Genomic DNA, 25106 nt, shown 5'->3' on the forward strand with positions numbered 1-25106 from the left:
TTTTCCTCATCTCATTCCGAAATGATATACCCCTTATTCATAAACAATGACCCCTGGTTTTAGACTCCCCGATGGGCTATACTATACCGAGGGTTGGACGGTCAATTTGATCAAATTAAACAGGATGAGAATTATCACCTGAAACGGAAATATCGAACCAGTTGCAGCAAAGTGGTGTCGAAATATCAGCACAACCCTTTCAGCGAGACCGTGCGTGGCTCTGAACAGAGCCGTTATGATTTCCGTTAGCTGCGTTAGCGCTGTGTGGAACTTTACTTTGTAGATGTAGATGCAGTAACTCAGTGACTGTGGAAGGGCTGATCAGCGACTGAGGTCCGCGCGGGGAAAGTGCGTAATAAAGGTGTTTGTTGTCCTTGAACCCAGAGCGCGAGAAAATGGGGCGCAGAGTGAACAGGGGCTGGTCTGTGCGCGGCGTGTACACAGCATTATGAGCAGCTTTGGCGTTTACATCGTAACCAGTTACACTTGAATCACTGGTGTCAGACTCCGCTCAGCAGCCGTCTGTGGCATAAATTTAAAAACAGCGCGGAAAGAACAGAACATTAATGTAACAGGACATTAAGACAAAGGCACAGCACTTTCTTCTGCCGGGTTAGTGGCTCTTAAAAGAGCCGTTTGTTGTCCTTGGTGGAGGTGGGGTTCAGGCGCGCTCCCCGCGGATGCGGCGGGCCAGCTGGATGTCTTTGGGCATGATGGTGACTCGCTTGGCGTGGATGGCGCACAGGTTGGTGTCCTCAAAGAGCCCCACCAGGTAAGCCTCGCTGGCCTCCTGCAGGGCCATGACGGCCGAGCTCTGGAAGCGCAGGTCTGTCTTGAAGTCCTGAGCGATCTCCCGCACCAGGCGCTGGAAGGGCAGTTTGCGGATGAGCAGCTCGGTGGATTTCTGGTAGCGCCGGATCTCCCTCAGAGCCACGGTGCCGGGCCTGTAGCGATGAGGCTTCTTCACTCCGCCCGTGGCTGGAGCGCTCTTCCGCGCCGCTTTGGTCGCTAGCTGTTTGCGAGGAGCTTTTCCTCCGGTCGATTTGCGCGCTGTCTGCTTGGTCCGGGCCATTCTCCTTCAACAGTCGGAGCACAACGTGAAATACAGGCACTGGAATGACGGAGCCGTCTCTGGGACCGGCTTTTAAAGCATTGGTGAAGCGCCGGCCCACAGCCTCTGAGATGTCACTCACGGTGTCCCATGCCTGCGAGTGGCTGTAGGTCTGTTAGCATCAGGCGGCGGTTTCAGACGGTCTGAGGCCGGGGGGGGGTGGGGACAGAGATTTGTGACCGGCGGGTGGGGTGGGGGAAGCTCAGCCAACCAGACAGCACGGACTGCAGAATCATTGGTTGCGGGTTAAATTTCAAATTGCCGCCAATTTCACAGCAGTCGGGAACCGAGGGCAGTATTTTATTGATATTTCTGAATGAATCCAGTTTTTGTCAACTTATCACCAAATCCACTGTTAAATTCACTTTAACTTCTCGCTTAAATCATGGACTGAATACGCGGCGCGGATTTCCAGACCGGATCCCGGTGCAGACGGAATTCAGCTCTGCTCGTGACTGGAAATAAGCGACGGTTACCCAGAGAACGGTTTCGAATCGACCCTCCTGTTGCTGCAGTAATCATGAGGTATAAAGGTAAAAGGGAAACTGACATCGCCTTGTGTGTGGTCTTTTACTGTGGGCTGCCGATGTTCTTTGCATTTCTAATGACCGCGGTGATCAAACCAAACACTCTTGTGGTCAGTGGTCGAATAACTCGTTTCATAAAGCACATTACAATCTGCATCTACTCTCACTGCCGAGTCACTGCTCTCTCTGTGAGGCTGTGGGCGGCTCTTAGAAGAGCCTTTGTTTTGAGTTCGAATAAAGGGGTAGTTATTTAGCCGCCGAACCCGTAGAGAGTGCGGCCCTGGCGTTTCAGAGCGTAAACCACATCCATGGCAGTGACCGTCTTGCGCTTGGCGTGCTCGGTGTAGGTGACCGCGTCCCTGATCACATTCTCCAGGAAAACCTTCAGCACCCCGCGGGTCTCCTCGTAGATCAGACCCGAGATCCGCTTGACCCCGCCACGCCGAGCCAGGCGGCGGATGGCTGGCTTGGTGATGCCCTGGATATTATCGCGAAGCACTTTTCGGTGCCGCTTTGCTCCGCCTTTTCCCAGACCTTTGCCTCCTTTCCCTCGGCCAGACATGATGCTGCTTCACTCGAGTCGCTACTCAATGATAAACTGACTGCTGTTGTCTCCTTTTATACACAGCGCCCCGACCTGCCCGAGATATGCAGAGAGAGAGAGGCGGAGAGAGGAGGAGACAACGTGACAGACAGCACCCTCTCATATTCCAGTTCCACGCCCCAGATTCCTGAAACCAATTTCCAACGGTTAGTCGCCAATCGATCCGAAAATTAGCGCTCCGGACAAACTTTCAGAGACAGGCATTCCGCGGGAAGTCACTCAGTGGTATTATCGCTGTGTCAAATTAATTTGTCTCCTTCCTGTTCATTCTCGGAGTCCGTTCCCTCTGCCCATATCGCCCACCCCACGCGGTTCAGCAGTTTACAGTCGCTTTAAAGGATGATTTGGGAAACATACCGAGTTGGTGCTTGGGCTGAGACGGGGATCTGTCAGTGTTACCGTCTCACTGACAATGAAAGGCTTTAAATTCAGCTTGAAGCCAAACGTATGCCCAGTCCGTGTGATGCTGAGCCCGGTCACACCATTTAGTTGTATTCCAGACACTGGATACCGGGGTGGGGGGGGGGGGGGGGGGGGGATGCAGCGAATGTCAGCGAGTTACGAGGGACCCCCGGTAATTTAAATGATTTCCCCCGCTGGCACTGAGCTTGTCCCGGGACAGGGATCGCTTGGGTCTGGATCAGCTCTTTCCTGAGAAATGTGAGTGGCTCTGAGAAGAGCCGTTGGGTTCAGGTCTTTACAATGTGCGCTTTTTAATTCACTTTTTGGTCACTGCCCTCTTGGGTTTAGCCGATTTCGGCTTCACCGGGCGTTTTACCGGCTTCTTTGCTGCCTTTTTCACTGCGACCTTTTTGGGTGTTATCGGCGATGCCTTCTTGGGCGATACTTTCTTCGCCGCCGTTTTTTTAGCCGCTGGTTTCTTGGCCCCAACTTTCTTGGCGGGAGATTTCTTCACCGTTGGTTTCTTGGTGGTAGTTTTTGCCAATGATTTCTTGATCGGGGTTTTCTTGGCCGTCGGTTTCTTGCTCTTGGGTGTCTTGGCTGCAGGAACCTTCGCTTTCTTTATCGGTTTCACGGCGGCTTCTCCCTTACCGGTCTTGAAGGAGCCCTTGTTCTGAACCAGGACACCGTTTGCTACTCTCTTCCTGATGCACAACAGGATCAGGCGGCGGGACTTCATCAGATCGACGCCTTCGGCCCCCAGACCCTTCTTTATCGCAACTAAAGACAGCCCATGGCGATCGTGGCAATCCGCAACAAGCTTGTCGATCCGGCCGCCCAAATTGGGACCGGCTGCTTTGCTCCGGGCGGCCGCTTTCTTCTTCTTGGGGGCCTTGGTTTTAGCGGCGGGGACGGCTTGAGGAGCCGCTTCGGCGGCTGCGGTCTCGGTCATGTCGGCGACTCTGCACAAGCTCTCTCTAACACTCAGGACTGAGTGAGAAATGAATCGAGTGGCGGCGGCAGAGAGCAATTTAAAGGCAGCGAGCGGACGGGGCGGAGACATCCTGCTGTCAGCTCCCGGCCCCTCCGCCTCGTTGTGTTTCTCTGTCTTCAAAAACCCTCCAATTCCAATAAAAATCGGACAGCTCGGAGACACAGACTGACCTCGGTACATCTCTGAGACTGGAATGTTTATTGTAGAGTAAGTCCGATACGAATTAAAGGCAGCGCTTTCCATTTAAACCCGTTTCACTGATGCACTGAGCGCGTTCTCTGTCCCGATCGCTGACATGTTCGCTGCTTTTCGGCAGAAATATCGAAACCAACGTAAACTTTGCGGTTAATTCCCACTTCAGGACTGAGCTGGGAAGTGGGGCGATCCCGTGCCCCTGATATCTTTACATTTTTCACCAGAGGGACTGGGAAATCCGGCGAAATGTTCGGACACACAAACACAGTGGCGTCAATCTGAGTCGCCCGCCCCTTTAACACAGTCTCTGACACAATGTTCACATCTACACATTCACAGCTCGGACAGTTGGCCCGTTGCACAGTTCCCAGGGTGGGATTACCTCTCCGCTCCACCCGTGCTGTGGATTCTCGGGGGTTGCGTGTAGTTTCCCAGCTCAGTAACTGTTAAACTCGCTGACGCCGCCGCTCATCAGAGTCTCTGATCAATAGTCAATAGTCGTTTATTTGTTACATACACATAAATGTGTAGTAAAATGAAACATTACCCGCAGTTGAACAATAAGACCAATAAGATTAATCAATAAAAATGCAATAACACATACAATCACAACTAACACCAAACAAAAAGAAACATCCATCACAGTGAGTCTCCTCCAGTCCCTCCTCACTGTGATGGAAGGCCAGAATGTCTTTTTCTCTTCCCTGCCGTCTTGTCCCGCGGTCAGGCTGTTGGAGTTGCCACGTCGGGGCTCCCGATATTGAAGCCCCCGCTGGGCGGTGAAAAAAAATCCCGCGGCCTATTTCAGGCCGCGCCGGATGGTGAAAGGTCCGTGGCGGGCCGACCCAAGCCCCGCGATTCGGGGCGGGCGGACACGTTGCCTCTGCCGCTGCCGGAGCTCCCGATGTCGGCCCCCATCCAGGGGCCTGCGGGCTTCCGACGTCCACGCGGCCCGCGCCGGAGCCTCCGGACACGAGTCGCAGCCGTTCCCGCAGCATTCGCAGGCAGCCAGCGCCGCAGGTGGTGAGTCCGGACCGCGGGCTCTGCGAACCAGAGACCCAGGTGGTCCCAGGTGCATGGCCGGTGGTAGGCCGCAACGGGAACGGAGACACGATACAAGTCAAGTCAAGTCAAGTCAATTTTATTTGTATAGCACATTTAAAAACAACCCACGTTGACCAAAGTGCTGTACATTTGATTAGGTTCCAATAGAAAGAAAAAAAAATGAAAACATACAGTAGCATGCAAACAGTTCACAGCGCCTCCTCAATGAGCCTCAAACGCTAGGGAGTAGAAATATGTTTTGAGCCTGGACTTAAAGGAGTCGATGGAGGGGGCAGTTCTGATCGGGAGAGGGATGCTGTTCCACAGTCTAGGAGCTGCAACCGCAAAAGCGCGGTCACCCCTGAGTTTAAGCCTAGACCGTGGGATAGTGAATAGCCCCAAGTCGGCCGATCTGAGGGACCTGGAGTTAGAGAGGGGGGTTAGAAGATTTTTGATGTAGGGGGGGGAGTGTCCATTTATGGCTTTATACGTGAATAGGAGGAGCTTGAAGTTGATTCTGTACCGTACAGGGAGCCAGTGGAGAGAGGCCAGAATCGGGGTGATGTGGTCCCTTTTACGGGTACCCGTCAGGAGTCTCGCTGCGGCGTTTTGGACCAGTTGCAGGCGGGACAGGGAAGATTGGCTGATCCCAGTGTATAGGGAGTTGCAGTAGTCTAGGCGGGAGGAAATGAAAGCGTGAATGATTTTTTCTGTGTCGTCGAATTTGAGGAAAGGTTTGATTTTAGCTATGGTTCGAAGTTGGAAGAAGCTGGCTTTTACCACAGCGTTGACTTGCTTATCAAATTTTAATGCAGAGTCAAATATCATGCCGAGGTTTTTGACATGCGGTTTGACTAGGCAGGATAGGCTTCCAAGACTGCCTGTTATCAATTTGATGGAGTGGGGGGGGGGGGGGGGGGGCCGAATAGGATGACCTCAGAACAAAGGTCGCGTCTCCGTTCTGGAGAGAGAATGTTACAGTTACAGTTCCCGTTCCCTCCCACCCCCCCCCCAAAACATAACATACAACACTACATCATATTAACACTACAATTGAGACAAAAACAACAAAAAACACAAAAGACAGACGGACTGCAGGCAAGCCGCAGCTGCGACGGCAGCGCTGGCTCCTCCCTGGATTCGGATTCCTCTCTTTCTTGCATGAGCGGCCCTGTATTTTTAAACAGTCCAACACCTGACACAGACTCCAGTTGTGGTATCAACAGCTCACTGCATGTCTGAAATATGATTTATTTACTTGTTATCTTTTACCGGATAATATTATGGTAAAGGCTCCCCACTAACTCTTCAGTCACTTGCTCTTCCTGATTTCCCAATAGGAGGCCCAGTATCGCCTGCTCTGGAGAGAAGGAATGGGTGACATTTCGTATTGAGAAATATCTATCTGCGATTTAATCCTGCAGTTCTTTCCGATACATTTTCCTGTGACAGGTGGTTGTGACTTGCCTGGTGTTTCCTGCTCCCCCCCCCCCCCCCCCCTCCCTAAATTCACCTTGTTGGACCTCATTCCGCTTTATACCTATATCGTTGGTGCCAATGTGCATCACAACAACTCTCTGCTCGCCCTCCCCCTCCAGAATGTTCTGCAGCCGCTCAGAGACATCCCTGACCCTTGCACCAGGGAGGCAACATACCATCCTGGAGTCTCGTTTGCGGCCGCAGAAACGCCTATCTATTCCCCTTACAATTGAATCCCCTATTACTATAGCCCTTCCACTCTTTTTCCTCCCCTCTTTTGCCGCAGAGCCACCCACGGTGCCATGAACTTGGCTGCTGCTGCCTTCCCCTGATGAGCCATCTCCCCCAACAGTATCCAACATGGTATATCTGTTTAGGAGGGAGATGACCGCAGGGGACTCCTGCACTACCTGCCTACTGCTACGCTAGCTAGTGGCCACTCGTTTCCTTTCTGTCCGCTTATCTTTTACCTACGGTGTGGTCAACTCACTGTACGTGCTATCCACGACCTTCTCAGCATCGTGGATGCTCCAGTATGAATCCAACCGCAGCTCCAACCGTTCAATGCGGTCTGCCAGGAGCTGCAGCTGGACACACTTCCTGCACACGTAGTCATCAGGGACACCGACAATATCCCTGATTTCCCACATGTTGCAGGATGAACAATCCACGGGGCCGATCTCAACTGCCATGTCTTACCCCCAAATTAAATCAACTCACTCCCACTTAAAAAATCTTAATCCTTTAAAATGTACCTTTACTAAAAAGCACTGTATCCTTAACTCACTGAACCCTTACCTCACTGAACCCTTAACTCACTGAACCCTTACCTCACTGAACCCTTACCTCACTGAACCGTTAACTCACTGAACCGTTAACTCACTGAACCCTTACCGCACTGAACCCTTTACTCACTGAACCCTTACCTCACTGAACCCTTAACTCACTGAACACTTCCCTCACTGAACCCTTAACACACTGAACCCTTACCTCACTGAACCCTTAACACACGGAACCCTTAACTCACTGAACCCTTAACTCACTGAACCCTTAACTCACTGAACCCTTAACTCACTGAACCCTTAACTCACTGAACCCTTAACTCACTGAACCCTTAACTCACTGAACCCTTAACTCACTGAACCCTTAACTCACTGAACACTTAACTCACTGAACCCTTAACTCAAACCTGGGGTTACTCCCAATCAGCTCCTTCCTCTAGTCCGCTTCCACCAATCAGCGGCTTCCTCCAGACCACTTCTTTTGAGGTGTGATGGAACGTTATTAAACCTCCAACTGGACGCTGTACCAGCCACTCCAACCGCTCCTGAGTCTCTGTGAAAACAAAGCCCTGCGCTCGGTTTTTAAACCTACCGCCCGGACGCTGCACCAGACTACATACACCAGACCTCCCACCATTAACTCCATCTACAGTTCACTCTGCCTCGAAAATGGGGAAAATAATCAAAGACATCCCACCCAAATCATTCCTCCTTTGCCGTGCTCTAGTCCAACAGAAGCTCGAAAGCTGCTGCACCAGACATGGAAACAGAATTCTCCCCTTCATTAGCAGTTTTCTGAACGGTTATTCAATAAGCTAGGGCACTGTCCGATTCTCCCCTATCCCATTGAGGACAATGTCAAAGGAACCAATGTGCTAAAATGCTAACAGGTTTATTCTGCACTCTGTGTCTTCCCCTTTGCTCTATCTATTGTACGAGTTTGAACTGATTGTCTCATTGTATGGTATAGAAACATAGAAAATAGGTGCAGGAGTAGGCCATTCGGCCCTTCGAGCCTGCACCGCCATTCAATATGATCATGGCTGATCATCCAGCTCAGTAACCAGTACCTGCCTTCTCTCCATACCCCCTGATCCCTTTAGCCACAAGGGCCATATCTAACTCCCTCTTAAATATAGCCAATGAACTGGCCTCAACTACCTTCTGTGGCAGAGAATTCCACAGACTCACCACTCTCTGTGTGAAGAAATGTTTTCTTATCTCGATTTCTGATCCTTTTGGATAGCAAGCAAAACAAAGCTTCTCACTGTCCTTTGGTATATGTGACAATAATAAACCTAAACCAAAAGCATCTCTCTGTGGAATTAATCCACATTCAGTGTGTACTGTAAGTGGGTCAGGATCGAGTGACTGGGAATGTGGGGAATCCGTGTTCATAACAGATTTACAATGGAGATTTTTAGACTATTGCTTGAATAGTTTTCACTTTATTGAGTTTTTCAAATTTCAGGCCCTTTTGGGGAACAAGGGTTATTTTCTGCACATCCCTTGTTGCTGTCTGATCATTGGACATTGATGCAGCTGTCTGATTGGGCTATTTCACACAAAGGGTGGTGAGTGTATGGATCGAGCTGCTGGAGGAGGTAGTTGAGCCAGATACTATTGCATTGTTTAAGAAATATTTAGACATGTACATGAATAGGACTGGTTTAGAGGAATATGGTCCAAACACAGGCAGGTGGGACTGTTTCCACACTGTATAACTCTGACTCTATTGTATGTGACCATTGACATTGAATGCTGTACCATCAATTGTAAGAGGCCGACTTTATTCCTCGAGATGCCACAAGAGCGAATGCGAGAAGATGTCCTCATTCTCTGTGCGCCGAAGTTTGTGGAAATGACTGGACGAGGGAAAACCGGCAGCAAAGCCAAGGCCAAGCCTAAATCGCGCTCATCCCAGGCCGGACTGCAGTTCCCGGTGGGCCGTGTTCACAGGCTCCTGAGAAAGGGCAACTATGATGAGCGTGTTGGTGCTGGAGCTGTGTTCGAGTATCTGACGGCTGAAATCCTCGAGCTGGTTGGCAACGCGGCCCGGGACAACAAGACCCGCATCATCCCCAGACACCTGCAGCTGGCCGTCCGCAACGACGAGGAGCTCAACAAGCTGCTGGGAGGGGTGACCATCGCTCAGGGCGGGGTGCTGCCCAAGAGCAAGTAAATCAGTGAACCATCAATCTAATGACCCAAAGGCTCTTTTCAGAGCCACCCACATTGTCTGTGGAAGGGCTGAGCACTGGCTTTGGAGGGTGCAGGGATTTCCATTCAGTGCAAACAGCTTGTGTATCTGCTGGAGATGAGTCGCCATTCACCCATCTTGCTCTAAATCCTGCAGAATAACCTTTGCTGCCTTGATTTCAACCATCATTTATTCGCACACTAAGTGGTCTGTATCAGACCGGAAGCTTTCCCAATCCCGCTTCCCCACATCATCAGACATTTTGCTAAAAATAAGGAGATTCTCTCTCCCTCGCCTTTGTACTTCCTGGATGAATGGTGGTGAAGCATCTAATCTCATTGGTGAGAGGAACAGTCCAATCAGAGAGTGGTGTAATTCTCCAATGAACAAGTGGCAATAATAGCAACACCAAAACATAGTCGTCAGTCCCCAAAATGAGCTGAAGTTTGAAAAGCTCGCCCATGTAGGACAGCACAGGAACAGGCCCTTCGCTCCACAATGTCTGTGACAAACATGACTCCAAGACCAATTTTTATCTGCCTGCACATAATCTATATCACTCCATCCCCTGCACTTCAACGTGACTGTCCAGAAGTCTCTCAATTGCCACTGTCCCATCTGCCTACTCCACCACCCCCAGCAGTGCATTCCCAGTACTCACTACACTCTGTGTAAATAATTTTAAAATAACTTGCCCTTCATACCATCATTAAACTCATCCCATCTCAACTAAAAGCTATGGCCTCTAGTTTTTCCCATTTTTTACCTGTGAATAAAAGGGTCTTACTGTCTATTTCATCTTTACCTCTCACAATTTTATACACTATTATAACGTCTTCCTTCAAACTCTGGCGTTCTGGAGAAAACAATCCAAGTTTGTCCAACTGCTCCCTGTAGCTAATACCCCGTAATCCAGGCATTATTGCAATAAACCTCCTCTGCACACTTTCCAAACCAACCAAACTCTTCCTGTAATGGGGCAACCAGAACTGCACGCAATACTCCAAATGTGGCCGAAGCAAAGTCCTACAAAGCTGCACTATGACCCCTGACTCCTAATGCCCTGAATAATGAAGCCAAACATACCATATGCTTTCTTTACTGCTCTTTCTACGTGTTGCCATTTTCAGGGAGTGATGTACTGGGACCCCAATATCTTTATGTACATCAATGGTGTTATTGGTCATGCTATTAATTATACATTTCCCCTTGCATTCAAAAGAAGAACAGGTTTTTTAACAATAATCTCTAAGACAGATACATTATAAATGTGTGAATGTGGTTTCCCCCCTTCACCCTTTACCTGATCCCAATACATTTACAATACAGACAGCGAATGAATTAATTCTCTGATACGAGATTCTGGGAATTAACCTCCCATTCATTTCAAATGATAACGATTCGGAACAAATGTGATTCACAGAACATAATGAAGGTTGGGTTTTTGTGCAAAGGGCATTAGGTTTTGGACAGGTCACTGTTCACACACTGGGGTCAAATCTGAGACTGAAATGTAAAAGTTGTTTCAGTGAAAGGACCGAGAACTTGTGATGTCGATAAGAAGTGAGATTCAGGGCACTTACAACACAGGGGACTGCAGTTAATACATCACATACACCACAGCAATTAAACCACATCAACAGCAGCAAAATGCAAATACTGTATTGTGTTCACATTAATCTGTTCGATATTTAACATTTTTGGGTGAAATATTTGAAGACACAGACAAGCTGAGAGGGAATAAGATAACGTTTCTGTGCCAGTTCAGAGGATGGGAACATAGCAGTAACACCGGGACAGTGAGGAGAAAGAACCGCAAAATTTAAAAGACATTAACAGCTAGAAACCCATGTCGGAACAAAACTCGGCAATTTTGCTGCAACTCCATGTTGAAATAGTGCTGCACCTCTTTCAGTAAGACTTTAAGAGGCTCTTAAAAGAGCCGTTGTGATTGTGGTTTACTTTTTCAGCTTGTGTGGATCCTTACTTGGAGCTGGTGTATTTGGTCACTGCCTTTGTTCCCTTCCAACATGGCGTGCTTGGCCAGCTCCCCGCACAGCAGCAGGCATGTGCTGCAGGCCTTCATTGTGAAAGGATTTGAGTTTAGAAGCAAGGACATCCTACTGCAGTTGTACAGCGCCCTGGTGAGACCACACCTGGAGTATTGGTCTCCTAATTTGAGGAAGGACATTCTTGCTATTGAGGGAGTGCAGCGTAGGTTAATTCCTGGGATGGCGGGACTGACATAATGAAGAAAGAATATGTCAACCGGGCTTGTATTCACTGGAATTTAGGATGAGAAGGGATCTTATGGAAAAGTATAAAATTCTTTGGACAGGCTCGATGCAGAAAAAATGTTCCCCATCTTGGGGGAGTCCAGAATCAAGTGTCAGAGTTTAAGAATAAGGGGTGGGCCATTTAAGACTGAGATAGACAATAGACAATAGACAATAGGTGCAGGAGTAGGCCATTCAGCCCTTTGAGCCAGCACCGCCATTCAATGCGATCATGGCTGATCACTCTCAATCAGTACCCCGTTCCTGCCTTCTCCCCATACCCCCTCACTCCGCTATCCTTAAGAGCTCTATCCAGCTCTCTCTTGAAAGCATCCAACGAACTGGCCTCCACTGCCTTCTGAGGCAGAGAATTCCACACCTTCACCATTCTCTGACTGAAAAAGTTCTTCCTCATCTCCGTTCTAAATGGCCTACCCCTTATTCTTAAACTGTGGCCCCTTGTTCTGGACTCCCCCAACATTGGGAACATGTTTCCTGCCTCTAATGTGTCCAATCCCCTAATTATCTTATATGTTTCAATAAGATCCCCCCTCATCCTTCTAAATTCCAGTGTATACAAGCCCAATCGCTCCAGCCTTTCAACATACGACAGTCCCGCCATTCCTGGAATTAACCTAGTGAACCTACGCTGCACGCCCTCCAAAGCAAGAATATCCTTCCTCAAATTTGGAGACCAAAACTGCACACAGTACTCCAGGTGCGGTCTCACCAGGGCCCGGTACAACTGTAGAAGGACCTCTTTGCTCCTATACTCAACTCCTCTTGTTATGAAGGCCAACATTCCATTGGCTTTCTTCACTGCCTGCTGTACCTGCATGCTTCCTTTCATTGACTGATGCACTAGGACACCCAGATCTCGTTGAACTCCCCCTCCTCCTAACTTGACACCATTCAGATAATAATCTGCCTTTCTATTCTTACTTCCAAAGTGAATAACCTCACACTTATCTACATTAAACTGCATCTGCCATGTATCTGCCCACTCACACAACCTGTCCAAGTCACCCTGCAGCCTTATTGCATCTTCCTCACAATTCACACTACCCCCAGCTTAGTATCATCTGCAAATTTGCTAATGGTACTTTTAATCCCTTCGTCTAAGTCATTAATGTATATCGTAAATAGCTGGGGTCCCAGCACCGAACCTTGCGGTACCCCACTGGTCACTGCCTGCCATTCCGAAAGGGACCCATTTATCCCCACTCTTTGCTTTCTGTCTGCCAACCAATTTTCTATCCATGTCAGTACCCTGCCCCCACCCAATACCATGTGCCCTAATTTTGCCCACTAATCTCCTATGTGGGACATTTTCACACAAAGAGTGGAGAGTTAACACCCATCTGTAGAATTCTCTGCCACAGAAGGCAATGGAGGCCAATTCACTGGATGTTTTCAAGAGAGAGTTAGATTTTGCTCTTAGGGCTAACAGAATCAAGGGATATGGGGAAAAAGCAGAAATGGGGTGCTGATTTCGGATGATCAGCCATGATCATATTGAATGGCCATGCTGGCTCGAAGGGCCGATGGGCTAGTCCTGCACCTATTTTCTATGTTTCTCTGTGCTGCATCAGCACCAACAACACAGAACACTGTCCCAGGATGTGATGATCAACCACTTAGTCAGAATCATCCAACACGGGAACAGGCCCTTCAGTCCAACTTGCCGCTGTTGACCATGATAGCTCATCTATATTCGTCCACCTGCCTGTGCTTCACCAGCTCCCTCTAAGCCTTTTCTATTGGTGTACCTGTCCAGATGTCTTGTTATAGTACTTGCCTCAATGACATCCTCTGGCAGCTTGCTCCATATACCCACCACCCTCTACATGAAAAAGATGCCCATCAGGTTTCTATTAAATCTCATCCCACGCACCTTAAACCATGTCCTCTGGTTCTTGATTCCCCTTCCCTGTGTAAAAAACTGCTTTCACGCAATCTATTCCGCTCATGGTCTTATACACCTTTGTAAGATCAACCCTCAGCCTCCAGAATGAAGAATAAAGTTCTCGCTTACGCAGCCTCTCCCTATGGATAAGGCTCTGTAGTCTTGGCAATATATTCGAGTATGTTCGAGTTTCACTGTACCAGTTAGTCTGACATCAGTGGTGGGGAAAATGCTGGAGTCAATTATAAAAGACGAAATTGCTGAGCATTTGGATAGCAGTAACGGGATCGTTCCGAGTCAGCATGGATTTACGAAGGGGAAATCATGCTTGACAAATCTACTGGAATTTTTTGAGGATGTAACTAGGAAAATTGACAAGGGAGAGTCAGTGGATTTGGTGTACCTCGACTTTCAGAAAGCCTTCGACAAGGTCCCACATAGGAGATTAGTGGGCAAAATTAGGGCACATGGTATTGGGGGTAGGGTACTGACATGGATAGAAAATTGGTTAACAGACAGAAAGCAAAGAGTGGGGATAAATGGGTCCCTTTCGGAATGGCAGGCAGTGACCAGTGGGGTACCGCAAGGTTCGGTGCTGGGACCCCAGCTATTTACGATATACATTAATGACTTAGACGAAGGGATTAAAAGTACCATTAGCAAATTTGCAGATGATACTAAGTTGGGGGGTAGTGTGAATTGTGAGGAAGATGCAATAAGGCTGCAGGGTGACCTGGACAGGTTGTGTGAGTGGGCGGATACATGGCAGATGCAGTTTAATGTAGATAAGTGTGAGGTTATTCACTTTGGAAGTAAGAATAGAAAGGCAGATTATTATCTGAATGGTGTCAAGTTAGGAGGAGGGGGAGTTCAACGAGATCTGGGTGTCCTAGTGCATCAGTCAATGAAAGGAAGCATGCAGGTTCAGCAGGCAGTGAAGAAAGCCAATGGAATGTTGGCCTTCGTAACACGAGGAGTTGAGTATAGGAACAAAGAGGTCCTTCTACAGTTGTACCGGGCCCTGGTGAGACCGCACCTGGAGTACTGTGTGCAGTTTTGGTCTCCAAATTTGAGGAAGGATATTCTTGCTATGGAGGGCGTGCAGCGTAGGTTCACTAGATTAATTCCCGGAATGGCGGGACTGTCGTATGTTGAAAGGCTGGAGCGATTGGGCTTGTATACACTGGAATTTAGAAGGATGAGGGGGGATCTTATTGAAACATATAAGATAATTAGGGGATTGGACACATTAGAGGCAGATAACATGTTCCCAATGTTGGGGGAGTCCAGAACAAGGGGCCACAGTTTGAGAATAAGGGGTAGGCCATTTAGAACGGAGATGAGGAAGAACTTTTTCAGTCAGAGGGTGGTGAAGGTGTGGAATTCTCTGCCTCAGAAGGCAGTGGAGGCCAGTTCGTTGGATGCTTTCAAGAGAGAGCTGGATAGAGCTCTTAAGGATAGCGGAGTGAGGGGGTATGGGGAGAAGGCAGGAACGGGGTACTGATTGATAGTGATCAGCCATGATCGCATTGAATGGCGGTGCTGGCTCGAAGGGCTGAATGGCCTACTCCTGCACCTATTGTCTATTGTCTATTGTCTATTGTCTATTAATTGGTATACATGACTATCAACAGACCTTTGATATTCGTGAAAATCTTCTCTGCACTCTTTTCAGCTTAATGATATCCTTCCCATAACAAGGTACCCAAAACTGAACACAATAATCCAAATGCAGCCTCACCAATGCCTTGTACAACTGTAACATAACATCCCAACTTTGTACTCAATACCCTGACTGATGAGGGTCAATGAAGCAAAAGCCTTCTTGACCACCCTATCTAAGCCTCTCCCACGATGCGCTCAAAAATATCGTTCACGAACTAGTTCATGATACTACTTCTGAACCTTGGAGGAGATGCTGGTGTTGGGGTGAACCTGCTTCACACTTTGTGGATGTAGATGGCGTAGCTCTCCTGCCTCGATCTCTTGCGTTTCTTGCTGCCATTGGGAGCTGCTTTGAACATGGCTTTTTTGGTGCCCTTTTTGGGAGCTTTTGCGGCTCTGGAATTTCATTCGTTGGATTCAGAATCGCAAATGAGCAGAACACGAATTAAATAACCTGCCCGATCGCCCTGTGCTGAAGTGGAATGAGGAAGGCAAGCAATGTCATTAGCCAGTTTTGACTGAGAAAATGAACATTTTAGTTTAAACCTTTGAATGGAGCTCTGAAGCGAGAATCATAGTCCTCTCTGCCACCAATCATAGACTGCTACAAATGCCCAATAACGCTGACAGGGTAGGGAGGCAGAGTTGGGGGGGGGGGAGGGGGAGTCGCTGGTGAGAATCATCGCTGTGGGGAGGGATACCCAAAATGGTAGCTGCGGCTTACCTGCAGTCCATTTGTCTTTGTGTTTTTGTTGTTTTTTTTGTCTTAATTGTAGTTGTGATGTCGTGTTTTTGTGTTTGTGTACTGTGTGTGTATGTGGGGGGGAGGGGGGGAACTGTAAAATTGTAAATATGTGTCCCTTCCGAACGGAGACCCGACCTTTGTTTTCTGGGTGTTGTCTCCGTTCCTGCTGCGGCCTCCCATCGGCCCAACTACTGGAGCTGGCGGCCTCCAGGGCTCTGGTTCGCTGAGCCCGCGGATCGGACTTACCATCAGCGGAGCCGGCCGTCTTCGGAGGCTGCGGGAGCGGCTGCGACTCGCCTTAGGCTCGGGCTGCGTGGATGCCGACATCGGGAGCTCCAGCAGCGGCAGCGTGTTCGCCCGCCCCGGATCGCGGGGCTTGGGCCGCGGACATTTCACCTTCCGGCGCGGCCTAAAATATGCCGCGGGATTTTTCTCTGCTGGGCGGGGGCTTCAATGTCGGGAGCCACGACCGCCCCGACGTGCAGCAACAGCGGCAGCATGTTCGCCCTCCCCGGATCGGACTTATCATCGGCGGAGCCGGCCGTCTTCGGAGGCTGCGGGAGCGGCTGCGACTCGCCTTAGGCTCGGGCCGCTGCGGACCGTCCGGCGCGGCCTCCAACCACAACAACCTGGCCGCGGGAGAAGACGGCAGGAGAAGGGAAAGACATTGTGGCCTTCCATCACAGTGAGGAGAGGACTGGAGGAGACTCGCTGTGATGGATGTTTTTTTGATGGATGTTTCTTTTTTTGTGTGTTTTTGGGGTTGTGTAATTTTAATGCCTATTTAATGCTTTTATTGTTGGACTGTGGGTGACTGAATTTCGTCCAATATTGGATGACAAATAAAGCTATCTTGAATCTCTTGAATCTTGAGTCACACAGAGGCCAGGCTGTGGAAGGACGACAGATTTCCCCTCCAGACCACCCCACCCCTCAGAGGGAATCAGTGATCCAGATGGGCTTTTACCACAGGCCAGTGCTCACCACACTGACACCTGCTTTTGATTCCACTCAGTCCTCATTAGTCCAGGCCCCTGCATTTCTTAGCCAGGAACTTAACTGCTCTGCTCCACTGACTCTGGGACTCTACACACTGCCGGATTGAAAGGCACTGTGTCAGTCCCACAATAGGACAGCATCACCACGCTTGAAATACCAGAGTGAGCTGGAACTCTGCAGCTGACAGAAATGGACAAGCTGGACCCCAGTCAGGTTCCTCGAGGTTCTCACTCAATCCCCGTCCACAACTTACGAGTGTTATGGATTTAATACGGGTTTTATCTGTTCTGGTCGAGGAGGCTCAGGTACAAAGACTAAAGGCTACCCTGGGGTCAGATGAAATCCCAAGAGAAGAGAGACTTGTTAAAGTTCGCTTCTTCTTAAAACAGACAACACACAATGGGTTAGGTAAACCAACACAAGCTTTACTGGTTGATCAGCCAGCGGGAGTGTCGGGATGTACATCAATCAATTACGCCACAAGTACTTAACTGTTCCGAGCCACCACTCCCCAGAACAAAGACTGGACCAGATGTTTTATGCTGTAAAGATCAAAAATACACATTCCTTAAAGCATTAGTCATGGTCCCAAAATGCTATAGTTCGTCAGCACCTTTCCGGCAAGTCTGAGATTGTCTCTCTTACATAGCCAGGTACATCAAAGGAAGAACAGGAAGGACAGATTTCTAAAGGCATTAGTCCTGGTTCCAATATACAGCAGCCTAAGCCCAGCAGTCTGGGTTTGTCTCTTCTTACCAGTTAGCACTTCCCCACTAGAGAAAGCCTGCTAAAGAAGAATTACGAAGCTACAAAATATAGTCCTGTATCCCCTCATGTATTTAAAGCATTTAACCCTTTCAGACTAAGTGATAGAGATGCACAAACTCAACCACAGGACCAGACAGGGTCACAGAACAAAGGAATGAAATCTCTCACCGTGACGAGGACATTAACCACAGTTAGTGTGTTAGTTAGTTCACACTCACTCACATATATAGTTCACACTCACTCACATATCCTCATCACAACATGCCACAACATACACACACGCATGCACAGTGGATTGCTGCGGCCTTGGCAGAGATTCTTACATCTTTACCAGCCACAAGTAATTACCCAGATGACTGGAGGACAGGAAATGTGGTCCCTTGAGCAGTGAGTTCTACATCAGTGGAAGGGAAATTACTGGTCAAAGTTCAAAGGGACAGGATTTATTTACACAGGCAAAGTTGGCCATTAGGATAATCAGTAGGGCTTTCTTCATTGAAATGGTGCACCACTGATTTGATCAAATAGTTTGAAGAGGTAACTAAGTGTACTGAGTGCAGTGGGGTACATGTTATTTACACAGACTTCAGTCAGGCCTTTGATGAGATCAGGCATTGTTGGCTGATCTAAAAGCTTAGCATAATCAAACGTTGTTTGTGTGATTTTATCAACAGTAAATCATGTTTGACAAACAGACTGCAGTTGGAGGTAAAAACCTAAGATGATTGAGGGGAACATGGAGATATGATGTACAGTACTTAGATTTACAGATGGCATGTGACAAGGTGCCACATGAAAGGCTAATGCACAAGCCAAGAGCTCCCTTTGTTGGGGGAAGTGTGTCAGCACGGATTGAAGACTGGTTGCCACATAGAAGACAGAGATGGAATGAACAAGTCTTTTTCAGGCTGAAACAATGTAACTAATAGACAGAGCCATGGATCAGTCCTGGGCTTTCAATTATTTACTCTCCTACCTCAGCATCAATGATCTACTATGGACTGTTCTTTTCGTTGCACTGCAGACTTCATTGCCAGTTTATGTGACAATTCCACACTTGACTCTTCTCTTGAGGAAGCAGTGTGTATGGATCCAAGTTTGATGATGACACAAAAACGGGTGAAAGGGCATGTTGTGATGAGGATATTTGGACTTTGCAACAGGATACAGAGAGGTTGGGCGAGTGGGAGTAATCTTGGGTAAATGGAGCCTAATGTGGGGAAGTGCGAGGTCATACACTTCAGTAAGAGAAATCAAATGACAGACTGATATAAAAGGAGATAAATTGTAGCTGAGTGAAGCATAAAGGGATCGAGGTTTTCTTGTACACAAATCACAAAAGATCAGCAGGGCAGGTGCCACAAGAGGTGAGGGAGGGAAATGGCATGTTGGCATTTACTGCAAGAGGGTTGGCGTTTAGAAAGAGGAAAGTGTTGTTACAGTTGTACAGGGAGTAGGTGAGGCCACACCTGGAGTACTGGGTACAGTTCTGGTCCTGTCGTGGTTACCGGTGTTCGAAATGAAGCAGATGACACGGAGAATTCTTCAAGAAGTTAAAAGCCTTTATTTGCAAACAACGGCTGGAACAATCAGGATGTCAACCATCTGACTGCCCACTTAGTACACCGGGCAGCCTATTTTTATAGGATTATTCTAAACCTTATCTCCTTTGCATTACCTCATACCCACACTCCTTTCTTCAGTCCTTCATTTCTTTGTAGTACCTGTTTGTCCCGCCACCATTAAATCCCATTTAGTAATATATCCTTATCTCAATGTTCACATCCCTTCATATTTCGCCTCCCTTATTTCCTGCTAGTCCATCCCTCACATCCATCCATCACCCCAAGGCCTATGTTTTTCCTTATCTCTTCTCTTGCCACCATTAAATCCCATTCATTGATGAATGTCTGCATCTCTTCGGATTCTGCTACCCTTATCATCTAGGCTAAAGCAAGGGTACAAGCTAAAGCAAAGGAGTGTTATGTTACAGAGACGTGTCAAGGGAAAAGAATGTCTAGAGCGCCTTAATTAGTCACAGAGAGGCGCCTAATGCCTAAGTAGTTACAAACCTTAAACAACAATGTGTAAAATAATACCGTAACAATGTCTAATGTATAAAATAATATCATGCATAAAATAATATCGTATTATCTCCCATACTCCCCCCTGTGAGACCTACACGGTCTCACAGAAAAAGAAAACCAAAAAACGCACATGTTAACTCAAATCATAAATCCACTCTCAACCATTAGCCCCCCAACTTAGGATTTTATAAAGAATGTGCAGTTTGTCAGTGTTCTTCTTCCAATCATGCTAACATCCTGGGTCACTCAGCCAAAAACCTACCCCCATATGTCTAGGGTAGGAAAAAAGACCCAGCTTCCCTTAGTAATCTTCCAGAGTAAATTGCTCAACAGTATAGTATTCTATCGGAGGGATCTGTTTCTCTTGGAGGTGAAATTTGCCCGTATCCTGGAGCAACGGTAGCTGATTTGCAGTAGCTTTCACTGGAAGAGATTTAATACATGGAAAAACACAACACAATACAATAGCAATTATAAGCAGGGTGATTCCGATAGTCACCCCGACTTTAACCAACCATGCTCCCCATCCGCCTAGAATGTTTTCTAGCCAGCCAAAGAGTTGGTGTCCGTAACCTGCATTCTGTTTAACCTCTTTCCTCAGATTTCTCAATTTATCCATTGCTTTAGTGAAAAGCCCATCCGGACTGGTGTTATTGGGTATAAACGTACAACAGTGTTCCCCAAAAAGGACACAGACCCCCCCTTTCTCAGCCAGTAACCAATCCAGGGCCTGCCTGTTTTGCCATGCCATTTTGCTAGTGGCATCAAGCTGTTCCCCTAAGGCTGTCAGTGCATCCTCAGTATAATTAATAAACCTTTGCTGATTGTAATAAATGTAGTTGATCCATTCTGTGTTTTTTGCAGGTGTGATCCAAAAAAATATTGATTCGAACCCAGCAGTAATCTCATTCCTAGCTTTGAATTCATTTGGGATTCCTCTTGGTTGCCCTATCGCATCCAGGTAGACGCCCTTGGGCATTTGGTCAAACGCTCTCTTCTGCCGAGTGTTCTCAAATACCTCTTGTGATGCCTCCTGTGGGCTGATCACGAGGACCGATTGGACTAACATTACCCTTGCACATAGCCCAGTCCAGTTACGTGGAAGTACATTCTTGGGGCCACCTCCGCACATCCAAAATCTATCTGCTATGGCTATATCTGCTCTCAAAATAGCGTCACATCTTGGCAGTAGGGCAACACTAGTGTGCATGGGCACCCCTATAGGAAGCTGACTCGGATTTGCCTGGTTGCATATCCAGATCTTTTTACAATTGCCTGGGAATCTCCCTACCCGACGTCTGCCATTTAACACTCAAATTGTTCCGTTTCATTTACCTTAACCCCTTGCGGTGGCATGGGGTAGGGTTTTCTGACCTGTGTAAAGTTCCATACATCACAGTACTCTGAGGGCATCACGTGGGAGGATCCTGCTTCGTTTAGACACTCGATTGGGCAGTAATAATCAACATACCACCGTTCTATGTCCGTTGAAGGGTCGTCTAATCTTGTACAATGCGTAAAGTTGTGAGGGTCTGGTATAGCCAGTATTTGTTCCTTGGCTTTGGCGCACACGATGCATTGTGATTGTTGCATAGTGTGTGCCGTATACTGTGCCCACTTATACCAATCATTAGTGGTCGCTGTGCGCCATGCAACTAAGTTATGTGAGTCATCGTCATCCCTATCCTCAATGTTCCTTCGAACCCGCCTCTGTTCCCCTAACTCTAGCAGGGTAGTATTAGGACCAGTCTGGTTCCACCCAGTCCAAAGCTGTGAAATCGAGGGCTCCCAGATCTGATTCGGGAGAGGCACGGTCTGATTCGGGAGAGGCACTATTGCCCCCCACCCCGTCGCCCCTGTCCACATTGTCGCGAGGAGGACAGACGCCCACAACCTCATCGTCAACAACCTCAGAGTCACTAATGTCCCCAAAGACTTCCTTTATGATCTGGTCAATGCTTGATCCTTCCCCTGCGTTTTCGTTCTCACGCTCGCTTACCTTTTCTCCTGTATTTTCGTTCTCACGCTCGCTTACCTCTTCTCCTGTATTTTCGTTCTCTTTCCCGTTTACCTCGAGGTCATTCACAGGTTGTGCCTGTGGGACAGTCCTTATACAATGATTGAGATGGTACCAAACCGGCCCTCTAGCTGAACAGCAGTCGGTGAGGCCTTGGTTACTATGAACGGTCCTTCCCTTCTCGGCTCATTCCACCTTTGTCGAAAGGCTCGCACATAGACCTGATTTCTGGGTTTAATAGGTCCTTCTCCCTGGTCCGCCTCTGGCTCCTTTTGCTTTTCCTGTGTGTAAATAGACTTGTGTATCATAGTTAACTGTTGCATGTATTGTTTAAGTTCTACCTCTAATTGCTCCAAACTTGGTCCCTTGTAAGGACCTCTCCATTTGGGCATCGGCATGGGTCTGCCAGTGAGCATCTCATGTGGTGTTAAATGAGTTATTCGATTAGTTTGCATGCAACAGCTCATTAATGCCAATGGCAGGGCATCAATCCAATTTAACTTTGTAGTTGCGCAAATCTTGTTCAATTTAGCCTTCAATGTTCCATTAACTCTTTCTACCATGCCCTGAGATTGAGGGTGGTATACACACCCAAATCTTTGTTTCACTCTCAGGGCTTGCAGCACCAACTTAACTGTTTTTTGAATAAAAGCCGCTCCATTGTCGGAACTGATTTCGGTTGGTATACCGAATCGTGGGATGACCTCATTTGTCAGAAACTTGACTACAGTTCCTACACCTAAATCCTTAGATGGTACTGCCTCCACCCATCTGCAAAATCTATCAATTACTACCAGCATATACCTTTTCCCTCTTACTTTTTTCAGCATGTCCACATAGTCAATAACCAGGTGCCTAAATGGTCCTTCGGGCACAGGTATATGTCCTATAGGTGTTGTTATTCCCTTTCTAACATTGTTTTGAGCACATATCTCACATTGTGACAAAATGTAATCTACTGAAGCCTGTAGATAGGGTGACCAAAATCCATCTCTCTTTATCTTCCTTAACACTTCCCCCCTTGCACAGTGGTCTAGCCCATGCGCTTCTGATTTGAGAATGGTCAGCAGAGGTGTAGGTGCTACCAGCAAACCTTCTTCCGTAGTCCACAGGCCCTCTACATTCTGTTTGGCTCCCCTCTGTCTCCACATTGTTTGTTCAGCTAAAGTAGCCCTACCTTGCATCGCAACTATATCCTCCTGTGTGGTTTGCAGGTTCAAATCTACCTGCGGGGCAATAATGGCTGATTGGCATCCAGACGCTTTTCTGGCTGCTTCGTCTGCGGCATGATTGCCCTTTGTGATCATGTCGTTTCCCTTTTTATGTGCCTGGCATTTAACGATAGCTAGTGCCTTAGATTTAGTCATTGCCTTTATTAGGTCTGAAATTTGCTGAAAATGCTGTATGGGGTCCCCATTGCTTTTCTTGAAGCCACGCTGCTTCCATACTGCCCCAAACAGGTGACAGACCCCATGTGCATATGCTGAATCTGTGTAAATGTCAGCTTTCTCACCCTCCATCATTTCACACGCTGTTGTTAAAGCCTTAATCTCTGCTAACTGGGCTGAACAAGGTTGTGGGCAAGCTTCTAATCTGATTGTTTGAAAACCTGATTGGTCCTGCTGCACTACTGCAAATCCTGCATGATTGCCATCATAATCCCTATAGCATGAACCATCCACAAACAAAACTTTCTTGTCCGTCCTTAATTTAGAAAAAACCATCGTTTCCCCAACGCAATCATGGGGTTCCCCCTCATAGTTAAGTGGAACATAATCAGCTATGTTACTTGTGGTGCATCTTTGTATTGTAATGTCTGGGAATGTCAACAGCATTTGAAATGCTATTATTCTGGCTGGTGTTAATACAAACTTCCTCTTCTCCAACAGCTCTACTACTTTATGGTGTGTATATATAGTTACAGGATAGCCCATGGTTATAGATGAGGCTTTGTTGTACGCATAGTGCAACACAGCCAGTCCCTGATAGCAGGGTGGGTAACCCTGCGCCACCTCATCTAATTTTGTACTGTAGTATACTACAGGCTGCTTAGCTTTACCTATGCCTGTTTCCTGCATCAGTACTGCTGCAGCGTAGCCCTCCTGCCTGTTGGAAACATACAAGTGAAAGACCCTCTCATAATTTGGCAGGGCCAGGGCTGGGGCTGACTGTAACTCTCGCTTAATGGTGTTAAAAGCTGTCTCCGCCTCCTCATTCCATTGTAAAACATTTCTCAAAGTTGTGTGTCCCGCTTCCTTCAGTATTTTTCTCAATGGCATCACAATTTCAGCATATTCTCCAATCCAGTCTGAGCTATATCCAGACATTCCCAAAAATGTCATCATTTGCTTTACTGTCTGAGGCTTGGGAGCTTTAATTATTGCCTCAATTTGATCTGGTGCTATAGCCTTTACTCCCTTGGAGATCAACCGTCCTAAATATTCCACCTGTTGCTTACAAAACTGCAACTTCTTCCTGGACACTTTATGGCCTCTGTGCGCCAGCCTTTCCAAAAGAGTCAGGGTGTCTTGCTCACATTGCTCCTCACTTTCAGAGCAGACCAACAAATCATCCACATACTGTATTAACGTACTATGTAGGGATATACCTTCCAAATCTGCCTTCAGTACCTGATTGAAAACATGAGGCGAAAACATGCGGCATCCTAGTATAAGTATATTGAATGCTCCTGTAAGTAAATGCAAACAAAAACTGGCATTTTTCCGCTAACGGTACGCTAAAGAATACTGAGCAGAGATCAATCACTGAAAAGTACACTGCCTCCGGTGGAATGTTAGTCAGCAGTGTGTGTGGGTTTGGAACCACTGCTGGCCAATCTTCCACCACCTCGTTGACTACTCGCAAATCATGTACTAATCTCCACCTTGACTTGTCTGCTTTTAAAACTGGCAACAGCGGGATGTTACAAGGACTTTTTGTCTTGACGAGTACTCCCGCCTCCAACAAACCCTGTATAGTTACTGCTATGCCTTCCTCTGCTTCTGGCTTTAAGGGGTATTGTGGTTTCCTTGGCAAAATTGCCCCCTGCTTCAGTTCTATTTCTACCGGGTTTGCGGATTTCACTTTTCCAACATCTGTATCATGATGTGACCACAGGCCAAGTGGCAGCCTGGTTAACATGTCTTCCTTTGTCTGACCTTCTCCCTTCTGTAATAAACATAGATGTTGCTGGGGACAAATTTCAACCTCTTTTGTCGTTCCCACCATATCTATGCTCACCACTATCTTGACATAATTATCGTCCTCAGATTTCCATACCTTCGGTGTAATTCTTTTCCAGTTAA

At 47.6% G+C, this 25106-nt stretch overlaps 4 protein-coding genes and 1 pseudogene across 4 annotated transcripts in view; 1 reads left to right on the forward strand and 4 right to left on the reverse strand.

The window, feature by feature from the left end:
- LOC144609196 (histone H2B 7-like) overlaps nucleotides 1–18312 on the reverse strand; it is a 118235-nt pseudogene extending 99923 nt beyond the window's left edge.
- Nucleotides 662–1072, reverse strand: LOC144609189 (histone H3). Its single transcript, XM_078427609.1, has one exon. The coding sequence runs from the start codon at nucleotides 1070–1072 to the stop codon at nucleotides 662–664; it is 411 nt and encodes a 136-aa protein (XP_078283735.1).
- On the reverse strand, nucleotides 1889–2212 carry LOC144609197 (histone H4). Its single transcript, XM_078427615.1, has one exon. It carries the CDS (start codon nucleotides 2198–2200, stop codon nucleotides 1889–1891), a length of 312 nt encoding a protein of 103 aa, XP_078283741.1. The 5' UTR covers nucleotides 2201–2212.
- Nucleotides 2941–3707, reverse strand: LOC144609185 (uncharacterized). The gene has a single exon (XM_078427604.1). It carries the CDS (start codon nucleotides 3705–3707, stop codon nucleotides 2961–2963), a length of 747 nt encoding a protein of 248 aa, XP_078283730.1. The 3' UTR covers nucleotides 2941–2960.
- Nucleotides 9000–25106, forward strand: part of LOC144609194 (histone H2AX-like) — a 40702-nt gene continuing 24595 nt past the window's right edge. The window contains exon 1 of the mRNA XM_078427614.1: nucleotides 9000–9299. Coding sequence (XP_078283740.1) covers nucleotides 9000–9299 — 300 coding nt within the window. The remainder of the gene's footprint in view (nucleotides 9300–25106) is intronic.

This window comes from Rhinoraja longicauda, chromosome 34 (genome assembly GCF_053455715.1).
Source record: "Rhinoraja longicauda isolate Sanriku21f chromosome 34, sRhiLon1.1, whole genome shotgun sequence".
NCBI classification, from domain to species: domain Eukaryota; kingdom Metazoa; phylum Chordata; class Chondrichthyes; order Rajiformes; family Arhynchobatidae; genus Rhinoraja; species Rhinoraja longicauda.

What these genes read in the sequence shown, in the direction of transcription:
- LOC144609197 (XM_078427615.1), bottom strand. Translation starts at nt 2,200, where the DNA reads ATGTCTGGCCGAGGGAAAGGAGGCAAAGGTCTGGGAAAAGGCGGAGCA.
- LOC144609185 (XM_078427604.1), bottom strand. Translation starts at nt 3,707, where the DNA reads ATGTCTCCGCCCCGTCCGCTCGCTGCCTTTAAATTGCTCTCTGCCGCC.
- LOC144609189 (XM_078427609.1), bottom strand. Translation starts at nt 1,072, where the DNA reads ATGGCCCGGACCAAGCAGACAGCGCGCAAATCGACCGGAGGAAAAGCT.